The sequence below is a fragment of the Carassius carassius genome, chromosome 11, assembly GCF_963082965.1.
Source record: "Carassius carassius chromosome 11, fCarCar2.1, whole genome shotgun sequence".
NCBI classification, from domain to species: Eukaryota; Metazoa; Chordata; class Actinopteri; order Cypriniformes; family Cyprinidae; genus Carassius; species Carassius carassius.
In genome coordinates, this window is record NC_081765.1 from 20,741,186 (window position 1) to 20,768,442 (window position 27,257).

A 27,257-nucleotide genomic window follows, 5' to 3' on the forward strand; every position below is an offset into this window, starting at 1 on the left:
GTGGAAATTCAATAGGAGTAGATGACGTATCAGTGAGTGACAGAAGTGTTTTCTAATTCTTTTGTAATTATTATACGTGCATGACCTATGATATTAATTGAGGGACGACATAAAATATTTGAACTTTAAAATGCTCTGGTCATACTGCAACACTACTTGAACGAACTACAAAATAGTGGGTCATTAAAATATTAAAAAATAAGTGGTGAAATGTGTGTAAAAATATTATTTTCCACATATGTAATTACATTATTTCAATATGAAATTTTGATGTTGAAAAAGACATTTTGGGATTTTAACTGGAGTCGCATTAATAGATGTGTGTTTATATGTTAATAGTTATGTGAATATTAAAAATAAGAAATAGCACTGCTGAATAAATTTGAAAGCCAGGATACATTAATTAATCCAGTTGTCTAAAAAAAGATATATATAAAACTTCAGTTTAACATTTAAAATTGTTTTTTATACAATCAATCTACAGTACCAATCATCATTTAGAGACAGATGTAGTGAACAGCAGACACACATGAACACAAACAGACTTGCACAGAAACACATTACATACAACTCTGACAGGATTTCAAAGCAGACATGCACATACACGACTGAATCTGGTATACTTTTAAACTCACAAAGACATTGAAACATACAGGCACGTCCACAGAGACACCACTGTGGACATTGCATTGCTTTAAGCCAGTAAACTAGCGCAAGTACCGAAATATGACTTTTTTGATATTGTAGTAAAGGACAAATGTAACAGTGTACAAATCTGACTCTGAACATACATCACCCTGGCATCCAAAATCCATAGTGTGAGGCAATGTTTGGTCTGATAACATTAAATCAAATGGATAATATGCTTGGACTGATTATCCATCAGGTTGTTTGGTCAAGTCAACAATAATAAAAATAAAAAAAAGACATATAAAGACAACTTGGCACAGAGTGAATCTTGTTATAGGCAAGAATGTCGGCATCCTGTGTTTTGCTCTTTAACCTTTGACTGCTATAGGGTCACATCTGGTAAAGGTACCCATTAGGACAGTGTAACCATGGAAGCAGTGCATGCTTGGTAGCTTAAACCTGACCTGTTAGTGGTTTGGGAGTATTAATACAAGACACATCAGCAGGAAAAATAAAATGGATGTTTGCGTGGCACAGATATTGACGTGCATGACTAATAATATATTTGGCATGAATGTGTATGTGCAGTCAAGCACGGAGGACTTTTCCATAGAAATTGAAAATGCAGCACCTGCACCATTGCTGTACCATTATTTTTAAGAAAGGCCTTGCTCGTTCCTGCGCTGAATAAATGTTAATCTACTGTAATTTATTCAGACTAAACTAAACAATGCATGCTACCAACATCTGTTCCAATACCTTGTGAGCTGCATACCAAGACAGCAAAAAAGCAGTGCACATTGCAGTGAGTTCAGTAAAAAAAGTTCATCCAAGATGGCTGACAAGTTGTAACAAATATCTTGATAATTATAAATAACCACATCATTCAATAATGAAAACTGTCTATAGCCTAACTAGTTAAATGTATGTAAAAACTGACTATTTTGCCCAATATTTGTGTGTAAAATTTATTTTTGTGCTTATTAGACTGCTTAGGAGTTAGCTTAGCAACATGCTAACCATTCTAAAGCATTCCAAAATAGTTACCCCTAAGTTTCCATATAATGGCTGGAATACACTACAAGATCTTTAACACTAGGCATCACACATTTGCAGACTTTGGTTACAGAGGAAAAACTGGGCACCATTGGGAGTTTGTGGTCATCATAAACTACACAATTTTATGTGAAATCAGTCACTTCAAATTTGTAGACTGACTCTGACTTTTTCGGCAACAAGCATTGATTTTTCCAGATTGTAAATTGGGGCAAAATTCAGGACAAAAGTTGTGTATTCAAGCTTTAAATCAGTTACTTAAGATATGGTGCATCAATGCAATGTTAAAGCTATATATTTTTGAAATATCTAAATGTTTACTAGAAAAACTGTTTGTGATAATAAGACATCAAATTGTCACTTGAGCTTTAATCAAATATTTTAAGCTTTAACCGTATTTTTGACATTTGTTTATATATAAAATACATTTATTTTTCTGTATAAATATATTGTTTCAACAACAGAGTACCTAATTTGGATGTATTTCTTAATGGGGACACTAGATTTGCACAGAAGACTGAAACACTTCTTTGACTGTTGTCATTGCTGTCATTAGATTACTGATGTTCTTGACATGTGCGACTTGATTTTTTTGTCGAAGATACAGGAATTGCAATTTTCAGAGATTTTAATTATATGTTCATGTTATATTTTGACTGGATTTGTGAGTAAAAAAAAGAAAAAAAAATGGACACGTAACATCATAATATTGATATATTGATCGCCGACCCCTGTATCTATTAAACTATCCAAGTCAAGGCATGTTTTAAGGTACGGGCAAATATTGTATCTTTGGCTAAGAAAATCAATGCCAGATATACACCCCTATAAGTTAGTATGCTGCATTGTTAAGGCAGATGTCTATGTAGGCAAGTTTACTCACTAGGTTTTGGAACAGAACTAGAGGAAGCAGCACAGGCCTGTGTAGCTATGTCACAAAGAAGGCACCTATGTAACATCAGAATACAATACAACAGTGCAAAATGAATCACAGTGTTATAAGAGTGTTTGTCTATTAATTTTAAATGTGATCATTATTCTGTGAGGGCGGAATATATCTTTGCCTAAAGGGAAAAATGTGCCTTACAATGAGCAATCAAGATGAATACATCTCCGCTCTCAGAAAAAATGCACAGATATCTAAGGACTCACAGTTTGATAGCAGAGCACAGTCACATATATGCACTCGTACACACACATTTAGACGTATGAACACACACAACACTTACAGAACACAGTAGTGTAACGATATCTCTGCTGTTCTCTCTCTCCTGACATTCCTGTGTGTTATTTCAGTGATAGGACTTACACGGTGTACAATTTGAGACGGCACATTCTGATCTGATCTGCAGATTTCTGGGAAAGGTAGTGTTCAGCCCAGGGTTTCCAAATGGGTCCGCCCTTTTGTGATTGGTCAGTCTTTGTTCTGAGACTGTGCACTGTGGCTATTCTGTGGCACTTGGTACAACTGTCCCTCTGTGGGTGTGGCTTGATCAGATGTGCTCTTGGGTGTGTCATAGGCTGAGCTTGCTGATTGGCTGCTGTCTGTCCGAGCCACTAAACTACGCGCCCTGAATGGTAGAGTGCCTCCTGATAGGTGGTTAGCCCTGTCAATCATGATTGGCGTAGCGTATTCAGTGCCAGAAGCAGGAAGGGGCTCAGCGTAAGCATGGTAATGTTCCGGGGGAATAGGTGCATCATACTCGGGGCCACCAGCCTCTTCGGGCTTAAACGTTGACCTTTGTCCAAGAGAGGCCATAGTACCGGTGACAAGCGGTTGGGCATATTCTACATGGATGGGCAGAAAACAGATTGTTCAATGGTTTGTTGGAGAACATAAAACTAATTTCACCAGTTTGTTTGTATGCTTACCTGCAGGCACCACCCGGGGTCTCTGGTGGTCTACTCGTGCCGTGGTACTGTAACGAACACAGTCTTCTCCATCCAACTTAGAGGGCAGCAACTGTTTCATACTCTTCCACCACACTAAAACACACATCCATGCATGTTTAATAATTAATTTAGGTGTTGATGCAAAAGAGTAAACAACTGAGAACAGACGCACCTGTGCGCTCCCAGTGTGGAAGTTCGTAAGTCACCTCTGGGCTTTTTCTGTAGGTTTGAATACAGATGGTGAAGATGTTATCTCAAATGGGTTGTCCTTTAAGGCTATTCATATTTAGTTTAAAATGTTCATGCACAACAAGGTTTTAATATGTGGCTAAAATATTGTAGCGTAATGATCTCTTGGTGATTTTTAAAAACTATTCAGAAATCCAATAATTTGTTAAGATATTGAAATGTTTTACTGACCTGTTCTTCCACAGCCATGAGCACACCATCACTAACACCAGGGTTGTCAGGACCACCACCAATACAGGAACCAACACTGCCACCAGCGCCACTTCTGTTACATTTACACAGCACATTATTATCATCAATCTTCTGTTAGCGTAGTTATCAAAATGTAGTTAAATATTAATATTTATACTGTTTTGTTTAAATAAATGAATAATAAAACACTGAAATCAAGATTGCTGCAAATATACTGACGTTAAATATTGTATTCAGTATTAAACAAGAATGAAAGATGGATAAAAGAACTCATTAAAATTGGGCTGTTTCACCCATTTTTTTCCATGCAATTTGTATTTTTATAATTAGAGTAATTATAGTTGTTAACTTAGCAACATGCTTAAATGAGAATCAACAGGAATTAACAGAAATGTCTGAAATGTGTGCACTTCATATGAGAAGCATGTGAAAAGCAAGTTTGCTGCCTAGATAAAACATCTTAAATTCAGACATTTTTGAGGTTCCATTTCACCAAGAATGCTGCCTGAGGGGCCGTTCACACAGAATATGCTTTTGCCTTCCAGTGTGCTGCTTTTTCATTGTTTTTCTATGTAAAGTGATTGACCATCGCATTCACTGCTCGCTCATGACAGCATTCTAAAAACCCAGCGGGCAGGTTAAAAGGCCTTGAGTGCATTCTGTGTGAACGAATGACCCCTAAGAAAGTAGATGCCTATATATAGACAGCAAGGCAGCTCACTAATGTTTATTACAAAGCTCATATGTTAAATAACTAAATGAACTGTGTTCTTACTAGGGGTGTAACGGTTCGTATATTCGTACCGGACCGTTTCGGTAGAGGGCTTTCGGTACGGTGCACGTGTTTACCGAATGACCGAATGCAATATTTTGTGTGCGGAACATAGGTACATTTTCGTGTTTCCACACGAACATATTAAGTGGCGGAAGTCTCCGCGTTCAGCGCAAATCCTGCCCTGCAGCTGATTCTAAAGTTTTCAAAAGGCATCACGCGAGTGTGAACATCACAACAACTAGGAAAAAAAATGACCGTAATTCAAATGCAGCTCCCGTCGGCATTTAAACAGACCTTTGCTCTTAATTGCGATCGGGCCAACGCTATAACGAAATCTGAGCAGGTCTAAAAACTGAAACTGTTGTTGCTACATATATATATATTTTAAATATGAGCAGGACTACAAGCTGGGATTGGTAATGCTGCACTGTAATCATAGTTATTTATTTATATTTTTCATTATATTTTATTATATGATATTGGTTTGAGACAGAGTATTTTATTTAGTGGAGAACAGCAGTATTTTATTTCTTATTCTTTTTTTATATTTTATTTTGCAGCAGTATTTTATTTCTTATTCTTTTTTTATTATATATATATATATATATATATATATATATATATATATATATATATATATTATTATTATTATTAAAAAGTGTTTTAAAAAAAATGTAAACAAATTGTTAAAAAAAGTTTATAGTAATAAACAACCTGCAGTTTAATGTTTGCATTTCTTTCCCTTACTGTACCGAAAATGAACCAAACCGTGACTTTAAAACCGAGGTACGTACCGAACCGTGATTTTTGCGTACCGTTACACCCCTAGTTCTTACCATCGTGAGAGTGCGGAGGCATGGTGGTGTTTCGGATGTTGGGTGTGTGTGTCGTCCTCTCCTGTAGGGGGGGCACTGTGCTTTTTCTGCGAGGGGGAGGAGGAGCTGAATGGAAGATTCTTGGCCTCGCTGACCAACAGAAAGAGGTCCAATCATATTAAGCACAGATAGTTAGCCAAAAATGGGACACTTTCTCTGATTAGTCTCACCGGCATGAGGTTGGCAGCCCAGCAGCTCCATTTTAAGGGCGATCCTTTGGTGCCACTGCAAGGGACATATTCTGATAAAGCGTGCTTCAATTGGAGGAATAAAGTTGTTCCGCACTTCATGGAGATAGTTGGTGTTGCCTTGGAAAATCTGTTACAGAGACACAAGGACACATTGTCTTGGCAACAAAGAACATTTGGCCTCATACCAAGGTCCATCTTATTTACGCCTAATCAATGCGGTTCTCGTTAAGCTCACTGACAGTCAATGGACATTTATTATTAATGACAACAGAGTGCACTTTAATTTCAGGCTCCTTAAACCTCAGGAAGGTGAAACCCTTTTTCCTGGAAATATACAAACAGTGATGTCATTCTGCAGCAGTTCTATAATACCCCCAAACACAAAAGAAGATTAGGAACAAAACACATGGTCTGCTTCAAAACCTACTGCACTGGAAATGCTAGTCAATGTATGGTGCCTTAAATTCAATTAGGGTAATATAAATATCTGTTGAAATGAATTGAAAGTCAAGTATTCTGTGCACAGTGGCTTTGCTGCCAACGTAGAACATTCCAAATCATTCATTTATAAAGTTTCTGATGGTTAGGATCCTTTCTTAAAAGATTTTGGAACAGTTAAGCTAACACAATACAAACAATCCTCCACACCTTGTTTTTATCTGATCCCACTTCTTGATAGGGTTTCCACTGCTGTCCATCATGGCTATAAAACACCTCATAGGCTGAAATGTAAAACTGATATTCTTGGAGGCTGGAGCCAGTGGTGGTTATACCTGAGAGGCAGATGCAAATGATTGACCATTCAAGATACAGATGCAAACACACTGATCCTTTCTTTCGCTCTCTCACAAACTCTACCTGTTATTTTTTTTTCTTTCTTCAAGTCCACTTGAATCCATTCTTTTGTGTCGCTGTTGGCTGCTGCCCACGGACGTCCCGGTGATTTGAGGCGAGCCCCTGTGGGGCCCCAGACAGTGGGCTCCTTTCCGTGACCGCCCCATTCCCACTCTGAGGAGGCTGTGATCTGAAAATCACTGACCACCCCTGACTCCAATCCCAAAGTGCCATAGCAACCTTAAAGAGAGTGAAAATTAAAGGTTCTATTATTAGATCATCAATGTGTTGGGCATTTCTTTAGAAGTGACAGGAATAAAGAATTTTGTAAAAAAAAAAAACTTTATTAAAGTATGTAAAATCTCTATTATATTTCTCCTTTTCATTATTAAATTAAAGTTATAATACATTTTTTTTTTATATACATTACTGATTCACTCACCGCTAGTCTTGAAAGTAAAAAGGCTGGGGGAGAGATTTCCACTGTAAGAGGGACAAAGACGCAGAGCTGTCATTCTTTTTACCAATCAATCAGTTTATTACACACAAAAAAAACCTCAAAGAGAGAACTCAAATCAAACTGGATTTGCATTTCCAAACAGAAATAAATACCAGTGGTTGCAAGGCAGTAAAATGCTTTACTAAGTTTAAGGTTTGAGCTTTGATTCTGTATAAATGAAATGCTGCATCAGAGGTGTTTTGCACACAGCATGCATCTAGTTTTCCACTGGCTGTGCACGAGAATCAACAAACAACATAATATCATCTTTGCGGTGTAGACAACCACAGTTAGCTCCAAATAAATGCATCAAGTATGCAAATGTTAAGCTGTCGTTTAAGCTGTGTTCACGTCATGTCTGAATTACCATAATTACCAGATGACAGTTTAGAGCAGTTCAGGTCCTCTGACTCACAAACTGTTCGTTCCTATGGCAACGCTCAATTCATAATAAAAAAGATGAATCCATGTGCCACTTTGCTGTTCATGAAAGTACTTAATTCACTTCTATACGCTCTTGCAAAATACTGAACAAAAAAAAAATATATGAGTAAATAATAAAATAATAATAATAACACAATATTAACTATAATATAAATAAAGCTTAGATAAAATTTATTTTCCAACTTTTAATTGCAAGTTCAAGAAAGACGGATTTTACTTTTAATACACATATTTTAATATACAATATTTACTTTTTAAATATCCATTTTAACTCCCCCCACACAGATAGATAGATAGATAGATAGATAGATAGATAGATAGATAGATAGATAGATAGAAAAGGGAAAAAAGGGCATTAAAAAGTTAAAAGTAATTGATTTGCAGAAAGACTCAGAAAAGCAAATTAAGAGGAATTTCAATACTACACTGCCTTGCAAGCCCTGTAATCAAATGAAAGAGATTTTCCCATGAAGAAAGCCAGCAAGAATGCAAATGGGTTACTCACGGCACAGATGTCACATTGTTGGCCAGTGAGCTTTCGTAGTGTGGGATGCCTTTGCTGCTGACCACACTGATTTGCCCCCCCAGAGTGTTGGAGACCACACCCGCATGAATACCGGCCAGACAGATAGGAGAAGACTGCAGAAAGAGACGGTGAGACATTAGGACAGCTGACACTGACTCACTATCCTTAAACCCACAAGCTGTGACTTGGCACAATGAGGTCGCATCCTTGAAGCAGAACTGCAGTGTTATCATTTATGCCACTGTGATAAAGAATGACATATGATTCATTAGACTAACTTCTTCCAAAGTTTAGACTGAGACTTACACAAAAAACATGCACATACAGTCTTCTTACAGGCCAAATACACACACGCGATTCTATTCATAAGTTTGGGCTTGGTTCATTTTCTTTTTAAGAAATTTATATTTTTTATTCAGCAAGGACACATGAAATTGATCAAAAGTGACAGTAAATATATCGGTAATGTTACAAAAGATTTCCATCTCAAATAAATGCTGTTCTTCTAAACCTTCTATTAATCAAAGAATCCTCAAAAAAAAAAAATCCACAAAGTAATTAAGCAGCACAACTGTTTTCAACATTGATTATAATAAGAAATGTTTCTTCAGCACCAAATCAGTGTTTTTAAATGACTTCTGAAAGATAATGTAGAAAACAGTTATTTTACATTGTGATAATATTTCAAATGATTACTATTTTATCAATATTAATAATACTTTTTCACATTATTAAACAAGTGTAGCCTTGGTAAGCATAAGAAACTTCTTTCAAAAACATTTTTTTTTATCTTACGACCTTAAACTTTTGAACAGTAGTTTATTTCAGTGTTGTGTACAGAATAAATGAGTTGCTCTTATAAACTCAGAACCGCTAACATAGTGGTAACCATACCAACATATGAGATGTTTTTCAAGAAACTAACATTGGCGACCAGAAATGCATTATTATTATCCTGTAATTCTCAGTAAACTACAGCTGACAGACATCCACCATTTAATTTGCTCATTAAAGGGATAATCCTTTAATCACCCTCATGTTGCTCCAAACCTGTATGACGTTATTTCTTCTGCATGTGGAACACAATTTTTTTTTTGTTTTTTTGATCATGTAATGGATGTCATAGAGGGCCAAAAAATAAGATTTTCATTGTATACACTTTTTCCAAAATATCATCTTTTTTTTCTCAGGAGGAAGTTAGTTATACAGGTTAGGATTGACACAAGGTAAATTATGACACAATTAAAATTTATTCTGCTTGCTTTTTTTCTGCTCTCTTTTTGAACATTTGAAACCAACTGAAAAATTGGCTGTCAATGTGAATTCTTAATGAATTCAGCTGTTAGTTGCAGTTGACGCTCAAATAAATAACCAAATATGTTTGTGTCCATTAAAAGAATCAGGTCAGATGCAACTTGGAATTGGTTGAGTTTCAATTGTGAATGTTGACAATACAGTGTAATTCTGCCTGGATTTTGTGAACTATTGATGAAGAATAGAGATAAATTGTCAGAAAATACAACTCATTTAGCAGCTTATGAGGAGACAGGAAATGTACCACATTTGCCATCTTCTGTGGCAGCACATAAAGGACAAAATGCAAGTACCATTTACACACCTTATGTGCATTCCTCCCTCTATTTAAGGGCCTTAAAAGCTCCCTGTCTTTCCTAACTTGCCTAATGTGTCCAAGGCTTTCACAATTAATCACATAAACAAATCAACAGAAATGTCAGTTGTGCATGTGAATGCAATAAATTCAAACGGATTTAAATCAGTCTTATAGTCCTGTAAAAAAAAAAAAAAACAGTCCTAATAAACAATTAAACAATCTGATCCACAGATGCGTGTTTTATGGCACACATACTGTATATTCTCGGTAGCACTCGAATGCACATCATGCTGAAATCACGATTTCCAAACTCATAAGTAGGAACTTCCCAGAAGGACTTCAAGAAAATAACCTCAATGTGTATATGTCCAGAGCCACTTGCTGTCTGGCACTAGAAAAATAGTAAAATTGCTAGTTTAAAAAGAAAAAAAATGACAGTTCTGATTAAACATACACACACAGTTGGGACTCCAAACCAAAAAGAGACCACAAACACTAGAAAAACTCTCAACACCCACAAACACTAGGCAAACTTTCAACACCCACACACAACGACACCGCAAACATACACCACTTCCTCTGGGCAAAATAAAACACTGCTCTCGCCACAAACAACGTTGCGCACACATGCACACACACACTTGTTTGTTTGTCACTCCCTGACTGCGGGTGTCGCTGTTGGACAGTGTTTTCTCTACTTCCTGTTGGCCTTCTGTAGCTAATCGTAGCTCCGTGTAGCTGTTTTTATTTTTATAAAAATAAAAATGTGATATCTAGGTGAAAGAGACTCTTTCACCTAGATATCACACTATAGAGACTGTGTCTGTTCCCCGAACTAGAAAATACAAAAAAACGTCCAAACCAAGTTAAGATTAACAATTTAATTGAGGTTCAACAAACAAAAAACAGATGCAATATGGATAAACAAATGATAAAACTTGGCTTATTGAATATCAGATCCCTTTCTACGAAAACACTTTTTGTAAATAATATGATCACTGATCATAATGTAACCTGATGATTACATTATTTTAAATGAGTCCACCCCCCAAGATTACTGTTATAAACATGAGCCGCGTCTAAAAGGCAAAGGGGGGAGGTGTTGCTTCAATTTATAACAACCTTTTCAGGATTTCAGAGGGCAGAGGGCAGACTTCAAGTATAACTCGTTTAAAGTAATGGCGCTTCATATAACATTATCCAGAGAAACAAATGTTAATGATAAATCCCCTGTTATGTTTGTACTGGCTACTGTATACAGGCTACCAGGGCACCATACAGACTTTATTAAAGAGTTTGGTGATTTTACATCCAAGTTAGTTCTGGCTGCAGATACAGTTTTAATAGTTGGTGATTTTAATATCCATGTTGATAATGAAAAAGATGCATTGGGATCAGCATTTATAGACATTCTGAACTCTATTGGAGTTAGACAACACGTTTCAGGACCTACTCATTGTCGAAATCATACTCTAGATTTAATACTGTCACATGGAATTGATGTTGATAGTGTTGAAATTATGCAGCCAAGTGATGATATCTCAGATCATTATTTAGTTTTGTGCAAACTTCATATAGCCAAAATTGTAAATTCTACTTCTTGTTACAAGTATTGAAGAACCATCACTTCTACCACAAAAGACTGCTTTTTAAGTTATCTTCCTGATGTATCCAAATTCCTTAGCATATCCAAAACCTCAGAACAACTTGATGATGTAACAGAAATTATGGACTCTCTCTTTTCTAGCACTTTAAATACAGTTGCTCCTCTATGCTTAAGGAAGGTTAAGGAAAACAGTTTGACACCATGGTATAATGAGCATACTCGCACTCTAAAGAGAGCAGCCCGAAAAATGGAGCGCAGCTGGAGGAAAACAAAACTAGAGGTATTTCGTATTGCTTGGCGGGAAAGTAACCTATCCTACAAAAAAGCATTAAAAACTGCTAGATCAGATTCCTTTTTACTCTTTTAGAAGAAAACAAACATAACCCCAGGTATTTATTCAATACAGTGGCTAAATTAGCGAAAAATAAAGCCTCAACAAGTGTTGACATTTCCCAACACCACAGCAGTAATGACTTTAATAGTATCGATTTTAGTAGTAAAGTAGTTCATAGAGATAAAATTGCAACCATTCAGCCGTCAGCTACAGTATCGCATCAGACAGTGCACTATAGACCCCCTGAGGAACAGTTACTCTCATTCTCTACTATAGGAGAGGAAGAATTGTATAAACTTGTTAAAGGCCGTGTTGCAGGGTAAAAATTTTTACGAATTTGTGCAATTTTCTTGTTGGTAATAAACATTTAAACTGTTATCCATTGTATTTTATGTTGTTGGGTATCACAAAACGGAATATAATACGAAAAAGTAGGTACTATCTTACAGCGGTCTCCTTTCCCCCACAATGCATTGCATCACGTCACGTTGGGGAGAGAATTTACCAAAGCCCGCCTTGAGAGCATTGAGAGTGACTAGAGAGAGACGAGTAGTAGACGAGAGTATTCAGATAGCGCAGATTATAGATAAATACATATATATAGATAGACTACATATATAGATAGATAGACAGACAGACAGACAGATAGATAGATGGATATCGACCAACAGCGACCCAAACGCACTCACTTCCCTACAGCACAAGCTTTTCAGCGCAGTTTCCATGGGACAGCACCGCCCACACAAGCACCTGCCAAACACAGCGACACACACGCGGCTACGTTTGCAACAACATTTTCACCGGAGGAAGAGATAAACGCTTAGAAACGTCCATATAGCTAGCATGATGCCTTCTATTTCTAGATGACAAAGACAACGTTTACCAGTTCTACGACACTATGACAAAGGTTACCGGTACTTATCTGAACTAACGTCATGATCACTGCCACAAGATATAAAGAAAACGTTTATTTTTTTTTCACTCGGTGCTGCTCATTGACAGTAAAAAAATAAAATAAATTAATAATATATATATATATATATATATATATATATATATATATATATATATGTGTGTGTGTGTGTGTGTGTCGTTATTGTGCACTGCTGCTCGTAGACTAGCTCCAGTGCTCATTGCTGCGATGCTAAATGATAGCAACTCACCAGGACACTTCACCAACTCTCCACTCATTCTCCTCGGACCATGCATTTAATAAGCTTTGACGGACATCAGTTCCTGGCAATTCCTCATTTGCCCTCTCACGTCTGGCAGGTTCGAAATTACACAGCTGCAGGTCATCATACATGTTGGCTCTTGCCACCTCTTCCTCATCCCAGTCAGTCGCTATAACGTTAGTTCTGATGCTGCGTTCCAGGCATGTTTTTGAGCTCGTAATCACTATTTCATACCACGACTAATGACTTTGTACCGTTCCAGGCAAGTTACGCCAAACTTTCTGAGTGCAAGGAATTGTAACTAGATTTTTTTTTTTTATTGCAACGGTACATTGACCTAAAATCGTTTTTTCAATGTGTGCCACTTGCATAAACTGCATCCGTAGGCAGTATTATCCGTAGGGGCTGTCATTGTTGTTTTGCGTGCGGTGTGACCTCGGAACTCGTAGTACATCGATCTAGTACGAGACACGAGTTCACGGGTGGGAAGTCACGAGTTTGATTGCCGTTCCTGTGCACTTTCACGGGTTTAAGGTTGGAAAAACACGGGTTACGGGTTGCCTGGAACGCGGCATGTCATACTAGGCTGAGGCTACCTTTCCTCAACTTCTCCCCAACGTGACGTCATCGCCGAGTTGCATAAAAAAAACGTTAATACCAAAAACTTAAAAAATAGGTCTTTAAAACTATTTTTGAGACATTTTAAAAATGATATACATATATTGAGTGATTTATGTACCCATTAATCGAAAGTGGTGGTTAACCTGCAACATGGCCTTTAAATCATCTAAACCAACAACATGTATGTTAGACCCTATACCATCTAAGCTCCTAAAAGAGGTGCTTCCTGAAGTCATAGATCCTCTTCTGACTATTATTAATTCCTCATTGTCATTAGGATATGTCCCCAAAACCTTCAAACTGGCTGTTATTAAGCCTCTCATCAAAAAACCACAACTTGACCCCAAAGAACTAGTTAATTATAGACCAATCTCGAATCTCCCTTTTCTGTCCAAGATACTAGAAAAGGTTGTATCCTCAGAATTATATTCCTTCTTAGAGAAAAATGGTATATGTAAGGATTTCCAGTCAGGATTTAGACCGTATCATAGTACTGAGACTGCTTTCCTTAGAGTTACAAATGATCTGCTCTTATCATCTGATCGTGGGTGTATCTCTCTATTAGTTTTATTGGATCTTACTGCTGCGTTTGACACAATTGACCACAATGTTCTTTTGCATTAGCATGGTTTAAATCGTACTTATATGACCGCCATCATTTCGTAGCAGTGAATGAAGATGTATCCTATCGATCACAAGTGCAGTATGGAGTACCTCAAGGCTCAGTACTAGGGCCGCTACTCTTCACACTTTATATGTTACCCTTGGGAGATATCATCAGGAAACATGGTGTTAGCTTTCACTGTTATGCTGATGATACTCAGCTCTATATTTCTTCATGGCCCGGTGAAACACACCAATTTGAAAAACTAATGGAATGCATAGTCGATATAAAAAACTGGATGACGAGTAATTTCTTACTGCTAAATTCTGAAAAAAAAACAGAGGTGTTATAGGTGTTTTATAGGACCTAAAAACTCTGCTTGTAATAACCTAGAACACTGTCTTAGACTTGATGGTTGCTCTGTCAATTCTTCGTCATCAGTTAGGAACCTAGGTGTGCTATTTGATCGCAATCTTTCCTTAGAAAGCCACGTTTATAGCATTTGTAAAACTGCATTTTTCCATCTCAAAAATATATCTAAATTATGGCCTATGCTCTCAATGTCAAATGCAGAAATGTTAATCCATGCATTTATGACCTCAAGGTTAGATTATTGTAATGCTTTATTGGGTGGTTGTTCTGCACGCTTAGTAAACAAACTACAGCTAGTCCAAAATGCAGCAGCAAGAGTTCTTACTAGAACCAGGCAGTATGACCTTATTAGCCCGGTCCTGTCAACACTGCACTGGCTCCCTATCTAACATCGTATAGATTTTAAAATATTGCTTATTACTTATAAAGCCCTGAATGGTTTAGCACCTCAGTATTTGAATGAGCTCCTTTTACATTATAATCCTCTACGTCCGCTGCGTTCTCAAAACTCAGGCAATTTGATAATACCTAGAATATCAAAATCGACTGCGGGCGGCAGATCCTTTTCCTATTTGGCGCCTAAACTCTGGAATAACCTACCTAACTTTGTTCGGGAGGCAGACACACTCTTGCAGTTTAAATCTAGATTAAAGACCCATCTCTTTAACCTGGCTTACACATAACATACTAATATGCTTTTAATATCCAAATCCGTTAAAGGATTTTTAGGCTGCATTAATTAGGTAAACCGGAACCGGGAACACTTCCCATAACACCCTATGTACTTGCTACATCATTAGAAGAATGGCATCTACGCTAATATTTGTCTGTTTCTTTCTTATTCCGAGGTCACCGTAGCCACCAGATCCAGTCTGTATCCAGATCAGAGGGTCACTGCAATCACCCGGATCCAGTACGTATCCAGACCAGATGGTGGATCAGCACCTAGAAAGTACCTCTACTGCCCTGAAAGACAGCGGAGACCAGGCCAACTAGAGCCCCAGATACAGATCCCCTGTAAATACCTTGTCTCAGAGGACCACCAGGACAAGACCACAGGAAACAGATGATTCTTCTGCACAATCTGACTTTGCTGCAGCCTGGAATTGAACTACTGGTTTCGTCTGGTCAGAGGAGAACTGGCCCCCCAACTGAGCCTGGTTTCTCCCAAGGTTTTTTTTCTCCATTCTGTCACGGATGGAGTTTCGGTTCCTTGCCGCTGTCGCCTCTGGCTTGCTTAGTTGGGGTCACTTCATCTACAGCGATATTGTTGACTTGATTGCAAATAAATGCACAGACACTATTTAACTGAACAGAGATGACATCACTGAATTCAATGATGAACTGCCTTTAACTATCATTTTGCATTATTGACACACTGTTTTCCTAATGAATGTTGTTCAGTTGCTTTGACGCAATGTATTTTGTTTAAAGGGCTATATAAATAAAGGTGACTTGACTTGACACACGTTCATAAAGGCGTCATATGGGCCCCATACTAATTCTGAGGGTGTATCTGAGCAGAGAAACAAGACTGTTGTCAGCTGGTCTGCATTAGAAAACCATTCAGCCAAACCTGATCTAACATCTCCCAGAGAAACACGCTGTCATACACACATAAAAAACACACGCACATACATCCAAACACACAGACGCACATACCAACACACCCCTAGGAGACCAAGAGCTCTAAAACTGACACACAAAATCATTTACAATGACTCAACTTCAAAAGAACGTCTGCTTCTCGCTCTGTCTTTCCCTCAAACTCATATATTTATACACCCTTAAACACTGCTTTCAAGTAAGAAACACGCTCTCAAGAAGATAACTACCTATTGTGTTCAAACTGACAAAATGAAATCATCTACAGTTTAAAGCAAACAGGAGGAATTAAAGCAGTGATGAGGTCATCAGCAATGACCTAATCAATGTACGGCTAGGCTAACACAGCGTGCGGTCGCTCTAAAAGAAAAATTCTTCTGTTAAATACAGCTTTTACCACAGACAATAATTTAGACTCATACCTTAATTTGTAAAAACATTAGGTGGTCCACTTATACAATAGAAGCCTGGTAACAAAACAGGCAGAACTGATCAATTCAATAAGTGTTGCAAATATGCTGTTGCTTTAAAAGTATAACCAAACAGTTAAAACATCACGTGTTAGCATGACAGCTGTGTGCAATTGTGCAATTTCAAGAGTTTCCTGACCAGTTTACTAAAAAGATGCAATTCTCTGAATAAACAATTTCTAAGTGAATTCCTTGTAACTTGTATTACATCAATATATATATATATATATATATATATATATATATATATATATATATATATATATTCCTTAAAGAATAACACTTTTATAAACACTTAAGAATGCAAAGAACATTTCAAACATGAAGCCATAGAGAATACTTTACTTTAAAGAGCTGAATGACCGCAGTTAAAGAGGATTAAAAAAATATATATATAATGCTGAAGCAACAGCACATGAACTCCTTGTGTCCCTGAGCGGTGTCTGGTTTTTCCGAGCCAGATCTTCTCAGAGAATTCAATGACAGTCATTCACAGTGATTCTCAAGTTGAGAGCTCACTGGAGGAGAAACTAATCAGTGAATAATTAAATGATAGTCAGTTTCTTCATTACAGTGTATGAAGGCTTGAAATGCAATGTATACGTGAGTGTTCATAACTTCCAACCCTCTACGGACACCTTGGCAATTGATTCGCCATTGGCTAGTAAATATTTTAGTTTACTCACCAGACTGACATACATTATATATAGACACTTTTATCGACTTACAGTGCATTCAGGCTATCAATTTTTACCTATCATGTGTTCCCGGGGAATATAATATAATAAATATTATATAATAACTATTTGTAAAATGGCGCACTTTTTTTAAATATCTGAAAGCTTTATAAGCTTTATAATAATCAAGTATTATTTAATAATAGAACTTTAGCAATTAGAAGTAAACTTGATAACCATGTTTGAATGCATATTAGTCATTTTAACAACATTTTAAATGGACTGGTGGTGGTGCTTTTTTGGACATTCAGTTTTTCTTTGTAAAAATAAAAATAATAATAATTTGGAAAAAGTAACTAACAAAAATACTGATAAGATAATAATGATACAAATTCTCATAATAAGAACTATAAAACACACTAAGGATTACTAAGAATTAATGAGCTGCTGGATTCATGAATATTAATCAGGTTTTGTGCGTTTGCTCGAACTGATTTGCTGAAATCAAAACGGATGATAATAGGTGAGCGCCAGCCAATGAGATTGCCGTTTATGCATTAACTCCACCCACTACCAGAAAACCCGGCTGTTCTTAAAAGCTGAAGACTTCCATAGGAACGCTGCGCATCCATTGAGATGAACTGAAAAAAGCACAGATTGCCTGACGGAGAGTCAAACTCTGAAGCCCTCAGTCAGAGTGTTGTTCGCGAGTGAAAATATATCTGTGCTAAACTTATACTTAGCCTCCATCTAACACACTGGCAAGTAAAATCTGAGAATTTATTAGCCATTGGCTAATATTAAACATCATTTAGCCGCCAGAATGAAGATTTAGTCACATATGTGATAGATTTACTTGCAATGTAGAGGGTTGACTTCTGAAGAGAAAGAAATAGCACAGATAATGGACAAGGATTCATCTTTCTAGTGCACGCATGTTTGTACACAGACCATACTTTGAAAGGCTACTGCTGCATCCCAATGCTACTGCTGCAACCAAATTTGCCTACTAACCTTGCCCTAAAAGTATTTTGTGAAGAAAAAATACATACTTTTGAATGTGTAGCAGACATGTAGGCAAGCTTTGGGACATACTACTTCGTCATAACTGCGTCTTAAACGTACCAATCTGTCACTTAGTTACGTACATCCTGTAACTGTTTAAACTGCTGTGTCAATCCTTTAGAATTGGTTTTATTTGATCTCCAACGGTACTAGAGAGAAATGAAGTAATACGTTGACCTGCCAGTTGTGGGTTTTCATGACAAGAAAGAACTCTCCTCATGCATTTGCATTATGATGAATTTAGATGAATTTTACAACCAAACGTATCTTTATAAAAGGTTACAATACTGTTGCAGATTAAATGTAATGGGGGATAACATTAAATATTTTTTGTCAGGTTAGATAATAGTATTAATCGCTCAACCATCACTTATTGTTCAACAATCACTTAACCACTTTATCCAAACCTCTCTACTTAACCATTGTTCTAGCATATGCACCATGTTTGTAACACTTTTTTATTCATGATGTTCTAAACAAATCCTTGTCCAATGCAGTGGGTTGTGGAGAGTATTAGCCGTTAGAATTTCTATGGATCTGCACTTTGACTTGAGACATTCATTCTAATATTGAATACTATTTAGGATGGTTGTATGGAAATGGGGAAGCAGCATATGTGTTCGACTGTACATATGCACTAGCATTTACATAAAAAACCATTGTATACTTGGGCTTAACACATTACTAAAAATGTCTCCTGTACCATTCTTTAAATAAAGTCATACAGGTTTGGAACAACATGAGGGTGAGTGAATAATAACAGTATTTTCATTTTTGGCTCAACTAACCCTTTAATCTAACATCCACTCAGTAGTGGCATACTTACATCTCTGTATCCATGCGGTATGGTTCCCGAAACCTCTCCGAAATCAGTCAGGCATCCAGCAGGACAGAATTTACTGCAAATGCAGGATGGCAAAATGAGACATAGACACACATATACGCAAGAACATGCACACACACACACCCCAGGCAGCTATAAATGATAAATATAAATGTGGGTACCTGAACTCCGCTTCACTGAAGTGGTTTCCTTTTTCCAGACAGGTGATGAGGTCTGAAAGATGAGAAAAGAGACACATTTTCTTTGAACCCTCTTGAAATACATTTACCTCTGTCAGATAAAGCAGCACATCAGATGGTTGCCATGGTGACACTATTGATTAATGTCTTCCTTCCACACAAAGATAATACGCAGTTGTGTATGTGTGTGTTTTCTGCGCACTGGCCATTCAGTAAGTGGTGTAACAGACTGGTGTATTGTGTTTCATTTTTGTGGATAAAAGCCTCCAACTGAATGAACAGATCAATACCAACTAGAGTTACATCCGTTATGCTTTTCTGGAAAAAAAAAATATAAGTGGTGTTCGCCCTTGCAAAACTTCCTGCCACAATGCTGGAATGTGTATGACCACGTGTGCGCATTTCAGGTTCAAGGTATTTTGTGGTGTTATTGTACCCATTACTCACACCCACAACATGGATTCATCTGTCTCTTTCCTGACTCATTGGAAATATGATCTCTCTCTCTCTCTCTCTCTCTCTCTCTCACACACACACAGTCTCTGAGCACTGGGGTAAACAGGTGTAGCCTCCACATGGCAGTGTGAACCCCTGACCGCAGACAGCTCCAGAGGTCAAAGGGCAAATGTCATTGTTAAGATACATCAAACACACAAGTGCACAGCTGTGATTCCAAAGATTTGGAGGTTTAAGAGGACGTGCCATGCTGTACAGAGCACCTTCACAAATGTGCTTACACAGCAGTTTGAAAATTTCTGCAGCATTTGACATTAAACGAAAATAACTATGACTTTTTCTTATGCTTTAGGCTAGTTATTTGAACAAACCCCTAACCCTAACACGTGTCTACAGCAGACACGAGTGTCTGAACTACACGCACAGACAGATTTAAAAAAAAAAAAAAAAATCCTCTGTACTAATTAGTCTGTTGTTTCTCAGTCGAAAAAGAAACAGAGACCAAATCTACAGTATGTAATTTAAATCTATGTAACAAATCATGATATTTGAGTAACCAGACAAAGCTACAACAAAACAAGTAATGCAAATGTCTTAAACCTTATTGTACGCTACAACGCTGGAATGCCACGCTCTTGTGAAAGCGTGTACGGTACGGTGTGGAGCACTTTTCATGATGCATTTATGCTCTTTATTTTGCTTTAAAATCTCGACCACCATTGACTGCCATTATAAATATTGGAAGAGCCAGGACATTTTTTAATATAACTGATTATATTCGTCTGAAAGAAGAAAGTCATATCCACCTACAATGTCTTGAGGGTGATTAAATCATGCGGTAACTTTCATTTTTGGGTGAACTATCCCTTTAACTACATTTTACTGTTGAAGACGCTATTATTTGGAATTGTACTGCATGGTGATGCTGCAGTCAGGTGGTACAAGTCAGAAAACTTTCAGAAAATACAAGTTTACAAGTGGACAATTTTTACAAGCCGCAACCTTGTAGTTGTGGCAATTTAACATGTTGTGAACACACCATATGCATTCATAAGTGTCAAAACTGAAGTTTCCTTTAGGCATCTAAGCATTTAGAGTAGTGCAATTACGTAATTGTTATTATGGATACATTTCTAGAAGTTATTTTTTTTTAATTGTCACCTCACATTGAAGCTGCTTGGAAGCAAATTGTTTTGTATACAGCACTATATAAACAACCTTGACTTGATTGGACTTGACGTTCTAAACAGTCTGACTTGCAATGTAAATCCCAAAGACACTGAAGGAGTGGCCAGAGCTACAACTACAGATTTAATAAGCAATAAGCAACAGCCCACAACACCTTAGCAACATCCAGTTTCACACATGAAAACATCAACATTTGCAAAAAAAAAAGTGGGGAAAATGAACATGCTTAGATGCATTTCTAAAACTGTGAAATCTTTGTACAGTAAGAACCAACAGCCATTACATAATTTCCTCTCATTTTAAATTACTTTAAATTATTGACTCTTTTGAAATTAACTGCGTGCCATTTATAAGCTCTCTGGACGCACCCTGGAACCGGGAAAAACCCTAACACCCTCACAGTCAGAAACATACACTCCTGAAAATAATCTTTCTAATCAGTTTCATATGACGATCCTCAGTCTCATCTGAACAAACACACACAGTTGCCATAGCAGCTCCTTTTTGCATCTTGAGACACATCCAAGTCTACGTCAACACTAATTCATACAAGCAAAAGCTTTCACACATACAGGACAATAAGTACACTACCATTTTTTTTTTAGAAAGCAATACTTTTATTCAGCAAGGATGCATGATTAAATTGCTCAAAAATGACAGTAATGTTACAAAATACTTCTATTTTAATAAGTGCTTTTTTTTTTATTTACCTTTGATGACAAAAATAAATGTTTATTGACTGCTTACCCTTGTGCTGGCTTTTAGTGTAGGAGAGGAAGAGGCCACGGCCGTTGTTGTGTGGTCCACTCATGAATTGCACCGTGACCTGATGCCCCTCAGACTGTATGACAGCGTCTCTCCATTCTCTCCCTCCACAAAACTTTACTGCAGAAAGAGAGATGGGATTAATTTTCAGTTATTTTCCACTTACTCATCAGCACTCCGTACTAGAGCCTGACCGATATATAATTTTGCTGATATTATCGGCCGATATGAGACCGTCCCCAATACATCATATCAGCAAATATTTTTATATTATTATTTATTTTTTTACAGAACATAATGCAGATAAAATGCCTGAAATTGTGTAATTACTTGGTTTGTCGAGCCATTGTTTGCTAGTACTGGCTAACTGAATGAAACACTTTAAAGCTTAAGTCTATGGAAAACCATTGAAACTTTGAACAGCCATATCTCCGTAATGGCGTGGCGAATCACCACCAAATTAGGGGGATCCCTTCAGCTCGAGAATTTCTCTCAAACGCATATCGAGTTTATGTCTAGAGGCCCTCTTTCAAATGAGACCACCCCTTCGTTGATATCCCCCTGGGTTCGGGAGTTAGGGGTGGTTTAATTCGCGGTCCGGCACCGACCGATCTAGCAATCCCGGGGGCTAGTAAATACTATTAAAGTAAATACTGTAAATTACATAATTTCATATTAAAGCACATTGCAACGCAGTGTTAAAAATAATAAATAACAGATTGGAAATTAAAATAATAGCAGATTTGTCTAATTTTAAATGAATAATAAAAACTGAGATGAACATTTTCTTAAGCCAGAATTTAAATTTTACTATGGTAAAATAAATATTCAAACCACATGTGTTACAACTAACCCTGAATTATTTTGTGCCCTGTGCTCCACTATATTGTCACACTTCACACTTTTCTAGTAAGTTTCGTCTGTGTATGAAGACAGTAGTGCAAATATGTGAATGAATGTTCCGAAGTGAAATAAACTTCAACGGAATAAAGTTGAATGGAATTGAATTAAAGATGAATAAAACTGAACTTCAACTTTACTGTTCAGTACATTGATGTCAGACTCATTTTGGATATTAAAGTTTATTTTAAAATTGTTAAATTCCCTGCCTCCATTACATATCTATGTCATGTCATTATAAGTGTTTGATCACCACATTTGAGTGAACATTGCAAATAATGTGTTTATGTATATACATTGTTTATGTATATACTGTATAGTACTAGTCAAATGTCTGGACACACAAATGGGAAAGTGTCAAAATTTTGACTGGTACTGTACTATAATATATCGGCCGATATATCGGTATCTGCCTTTTTTTTTACTCCCTAATATCGGGCTCTACTCCATACATTAGTGGGTGGTTTTGCTGCCATTATATAGACGCTGTTTACACCTGGTATTATAGTGGGTATAAAATGGAAATTGCAAACATCTTTTCTTCTCATTGTGACATACTGTATATTTACATTTACATTTATGCATTTAACAGACACTTTTATTACCAGTATGTGTGGTCCCTGGGAATTGAACCCATGACCTTTTATGAGTTTAAAACAATGCTCTACCACTGAGTCACAGGAACATACAAGTAACATACAAGTATATACAAGTAAACAACATCTTTTTACTATATATTATAAAATATTATTTTAACATTAAGGTAACTGCCAGTGTGAATTGCTCAAAAAGTAGTTTATACTGTTTGTTACTCTTATTTTTATTTGGTTTATTTGAAATTATTTTTTGTTTTATACTTATGCGATAACAACTGCTTTCATATAATGACAATAAAGATATTTAATTAAATTCAACACTGCAGAATTTCATAATTGACTTTAATATCAGTTTTTGGCAACTAAAGTCATTGAAAAGAGGAAATGACTTTATTCCCAGCATAAAATAGTTTTTTTTCTCTCAATTTATATTGGAAGTACAACTTTGACTGAAGACCAGGAAAAAACAACAACAACTGATTTCTCACCAATTTCCATTCGCCCTGGTCCGTGGCCATTATAGAGTCGTAGGTAAGACACTTGGCAGTTGTTTGTGTCTATGTCAAGATCCGCAATGCGCACAATGATTGTGTGTCCAGTGGTCACGCTGATCTCCCATTCACATACACAGTTTGAGGGATAGGACAGAGGGTACCCCAGAGATGCCAGGCTTCCACTGCCCACACCCAGCACTGTGTGTCCACAGCCGTCCCCTGAAAAACATCTAGAAATGATCAAGCACTCATGCAGAGCTCAGATTCTAAGGTACTTTGATATATACATCATGCACCATGATGTTAAGAAGATACTACTCCAAGGTTATATAATTTAGCATGGAACTCTTTATTAGTGTTATGGAAATTACAGTCTAATCTTAATGCGGTACAATCAGCATAGTTTAAGGTAAACTAAGGTTTGATAGAGTGTCCAAATTTTGTCTTAATTATGCAAAAGAGAAAGAGAGAGAGAGAGAGAAAGAGAGAGAGAGAGAGATGAGATCGCATTGCAATGCAGCTGCTTGCGCTGCCTGTCACGCGTTTACACACCGAATGAAACTCAGCTTGCGCTGTTGTTACGTAATCCTTGCTGGACAATATTCAGACCCCCGGAGCAAAAACAACAGCCCCATCCACACACACACACACACCTCTAGCCTCAATGTTTCCCCTAGCTTTACTCCACCCACACAAACCTTATATTTCCAAAGTTTTATGCCCAGAAAGTACTGCCAGCTATTTCAGATAACAGTCTGAAAATAAGAGAAACTGGGGCTAATGTTCATGTTTCACTGAATTTTCCTTGTTTATACTTTAATTCAGCAAGGTTTCAATTTAATTCAGCAAGCTATTAAATTAATCAAAGTGACAGTAAAAACATTTGCTAAAGATATCCATTTCAGTGCTGTTCTTCAGAACCTTCTATTCAGCAAAGAATTCTGAAAACAAAAAATATATATATATATACTATATACAAAAAATATAAAGCATTAAAGCTATTTCAAACATTGCTACTGATAAAAAAAATTATTGAGCACCATATCAGCATGATTTCTAAAATGTCATGCTAGTTTTAACAATATTTCTGACACTTTTAGTTGTTTCAAATAATGATCAGTATGAGACCGTGGCTAGTTGTCACGTTTCCTTGAATATATTTCTCATGTAGGTTTCTTAAAATTTAAAATCCAGTTTCTGTATAAACACATATCTGAATGTCTTGGCTACATTCAATGTGGGAATCAAACTTTTTTTTTAATAGCTGACTGATAGATAGATAGATAGATATATTATATCTTAATCTCATGGGTGTGCATTATTTTTATGATATTTCTCAAATATTTGTAAAACTTCTTTATTTGTAAAACTTACTGAGTTATCTCGGATTGCTTGAGAAGTACTCAATATGTGTGCTGTTAGTTTCTCTGTTTAAATGCAACAGCTTGACACTGGACAGCACATGAACTCTCTGCATATTTGGGAAAGCAGCGGGGCAGGCTCTGCGTCATCACGTCCTTCTGTTGCTCCAGCTGTAGCACAGCAACAATGTAAGTAATGCATGAATGCACGCGCACGTATGCAGCACAAACTCCGTCATTATTTAGCTGTACGTGTCTAACCAGTGAACTTATTACAGGTTCAGTCTTACTTAATTGTCTTCGTTATTTACTAGTGTGGTTAACTTACGTGTCTTGATCAAACACATAATTGTGAGTTAATGAACCGAGCCCGGATTTGAACCAACAACCTTTCAGTTACCAGTCCGATTATTTAACCACTAACGTTAGTTTGTTGTGAAACCGCAATCAGTCCGAAAACCCAGGGTGGTGAAGGTGTTAAGGAGAAGTTTAGCAACCCATAAAAACTTTAACCCCCTCTGAAGTCCACGTACCCTTCTGCGCCCGCGAGCTTCTGGCACCAAGGAGAAGGATGAAGACGATCAGGATGAAGACCGCAGCCCCTCCGGCCCCTCTGCCCACCATTACCGACGCGTCCATCCCAGCAGCCTGCAGTCCGAATGCATAATGCAAAAGTGTACTGATCGAGTCACAGTCCTGATAAGTGCGCGCGAGTGAGTGTGTGTGTGTTTAGTATCAGGATGGTTTTATTGACGCTTCCTGGACTCTTGAGCGGCACACCGTTAGAACAAACACGGGCTCTTCATTCCCCGATCTATTACACGACTTCCTCAACTTCCGCTCCTCCCACCACACAGCGGCCCCTAGATGGGAATTCTGTGGTATTCCATACATCGTTGGGGATAAGGAAAGTTAAGTGTTTTGTTTGTGCATTACAGAAAGATGTGAAAATCAATGATTTATATTATTATTATTAGACTAACTGTTTTACATGAAGACAGTAAAATATGTGCATAAATGTATATTTTTTGTTGTTACATATTTAAAATAATAATAATACTGATTATAATATTAATTACTTTAATGAAATTATTATTATTATCATTAGGTCTATTAATGAGATAGTTTACATTTTATATTAAAACTTTAAAAGCTGTGCATTAATTAACATTTTCTATGGCTTATTGATAGGCCATAATGATTTATTAAATAATAATAATAATAATAATAATAATAATGACATTTCATAGGCTATATTTTACATTATTACACCTAAATGGAAAAACAAAAAAGACCAAATATTTATTGTAGATACTGACAAATTGCATTCACTTTAATACATTATTGAATTAAGACTTTTATTGATCAAACTGTTTATCCTCAGTCAGACATGAAATGTATAGTGACATAGGCCTCTTATGAATATCACACAGTAGCCATTAAGTTTTTCTGGTTGACACCATGGTTGTATGATATAAGATGACATAAGCAAATTTATCTAAAACTATTAAACTCACCACACTCTGTGTGACCTTGTTGATCTCATAGGTAGTGAAGTATAGAGGACCATCGAGATGAAGGCAATCTTTGATTTCTTCTTTGAAGTTTCTTGAAAATGTTGACAGGTTTTTAAACAGCTTTTCAAATGAAACATTAAAAAAGAGTTAGCCTGTACTGTAAAAGCATCTGTTACAAATATAGGAATCTTTCTTTTAAAGATCCATGTTTAAATTTCTATGTAATATCTGTTGAAGCGGGAGCTCAGTTACTTGAGTTTACTTGAGGATGGTGGCTTTACAATGTCCAAATTCTCAAAGAACCACGGAAAGATGACTTATATCTGTGAATATGATATTTTGCTAAAATAATTATAAGATCAATTATAAATTAAATCAGTGGTTTGGAGGTTTTATTTCACATTCCCTTACAAATGAAAAAGTGTAGATGTTATAGAGTGGAAAGCATAATTTACTCTACATTTAAAGCCTTTGGGAAGTTTTAATACATCTACATGGGCTTTGATTGTTACCACAAACATAAATTTAGTGCACATTTCAAGATACTTTCCACTGCAATGTAAAAATGGTCAACCTCAGTACAGATACCATAAAGAAGTAGGATATATCTCCACAAAAACGAGTTTAAAATGGAAACAAAATGTCACAATCT

At 36.7% G+C, this 27,257-nt stretch overlaps 1 protein-coding gene across 1 annotated transcript; it reads right to left on the reverse strand.

Annotated features, from left to right (window-relative positions):
* Window positions 1-1,421: 1,421 nt before the first annotated feature.
* LOC132152988 (discoidin, CUB and LCCL domain-containing protein 2-like) lies at window positions 1,422-25,936 on the reverse strand. Its single transcript, XM_059562051.1, has 15 exons — window positions 25,622-25,936; window positions 23,722-23,946; window positions 21,720-21,857; window positions 19,311-19,362; window positions 19,132-19,204; window positions 8,144-8,277; window positions 7,138-7,178; window positions 6,720-6,935; window positions 6,510-6,634; window positions 5,841-5,988; window positions 5,632-5,760; window positions 4,000-4,093; window positions 3,752-3,798; window positions 3,559-3,672; window positions 1,422-3,474 (listed from the first exon to the last, which is right to left on the reverse strand). Exons 1-15 carry the CDS (start codon window positions 25,725-25,727, stop codon window positions 3,101-3,103), a joined length of 2,016 nt encoding a protein of 671 aa, XP_059418034.1. The 5' UTR covers window positions 25,728-25,936; the 3' UTR covers window positions 1,422-3,100.
* Between the last annotated feature and the right edge of the window lie 1,321 nt (window positions 25,937-27,257).

Bases quoted from the DNA above. Each gene is read 5' to 3' on its own strand.
- LOC132152988 (XM_059562051.1), bottom strand. From the start codon at position 25,727: ATGGACGCGTCGGTAATGGTGGGCAGAGGGGCCGGAGGGGCTGCGGTC. The intron at 7,179-8,143 runs GTGAGTAACCCA...TCCCTCTTACAG, and splicing joins AACAATGTGACATCTGTGCC to TGGAAATCTCTCCCCCAGCC. The intron at 3,673-3,751 runs GTGCGTCTGTTC...TGTGTGTTTTAG, and splicing joins TCCACACTGGGAGCGCACAG to TGTGGTGGAAGAGTATGAAA.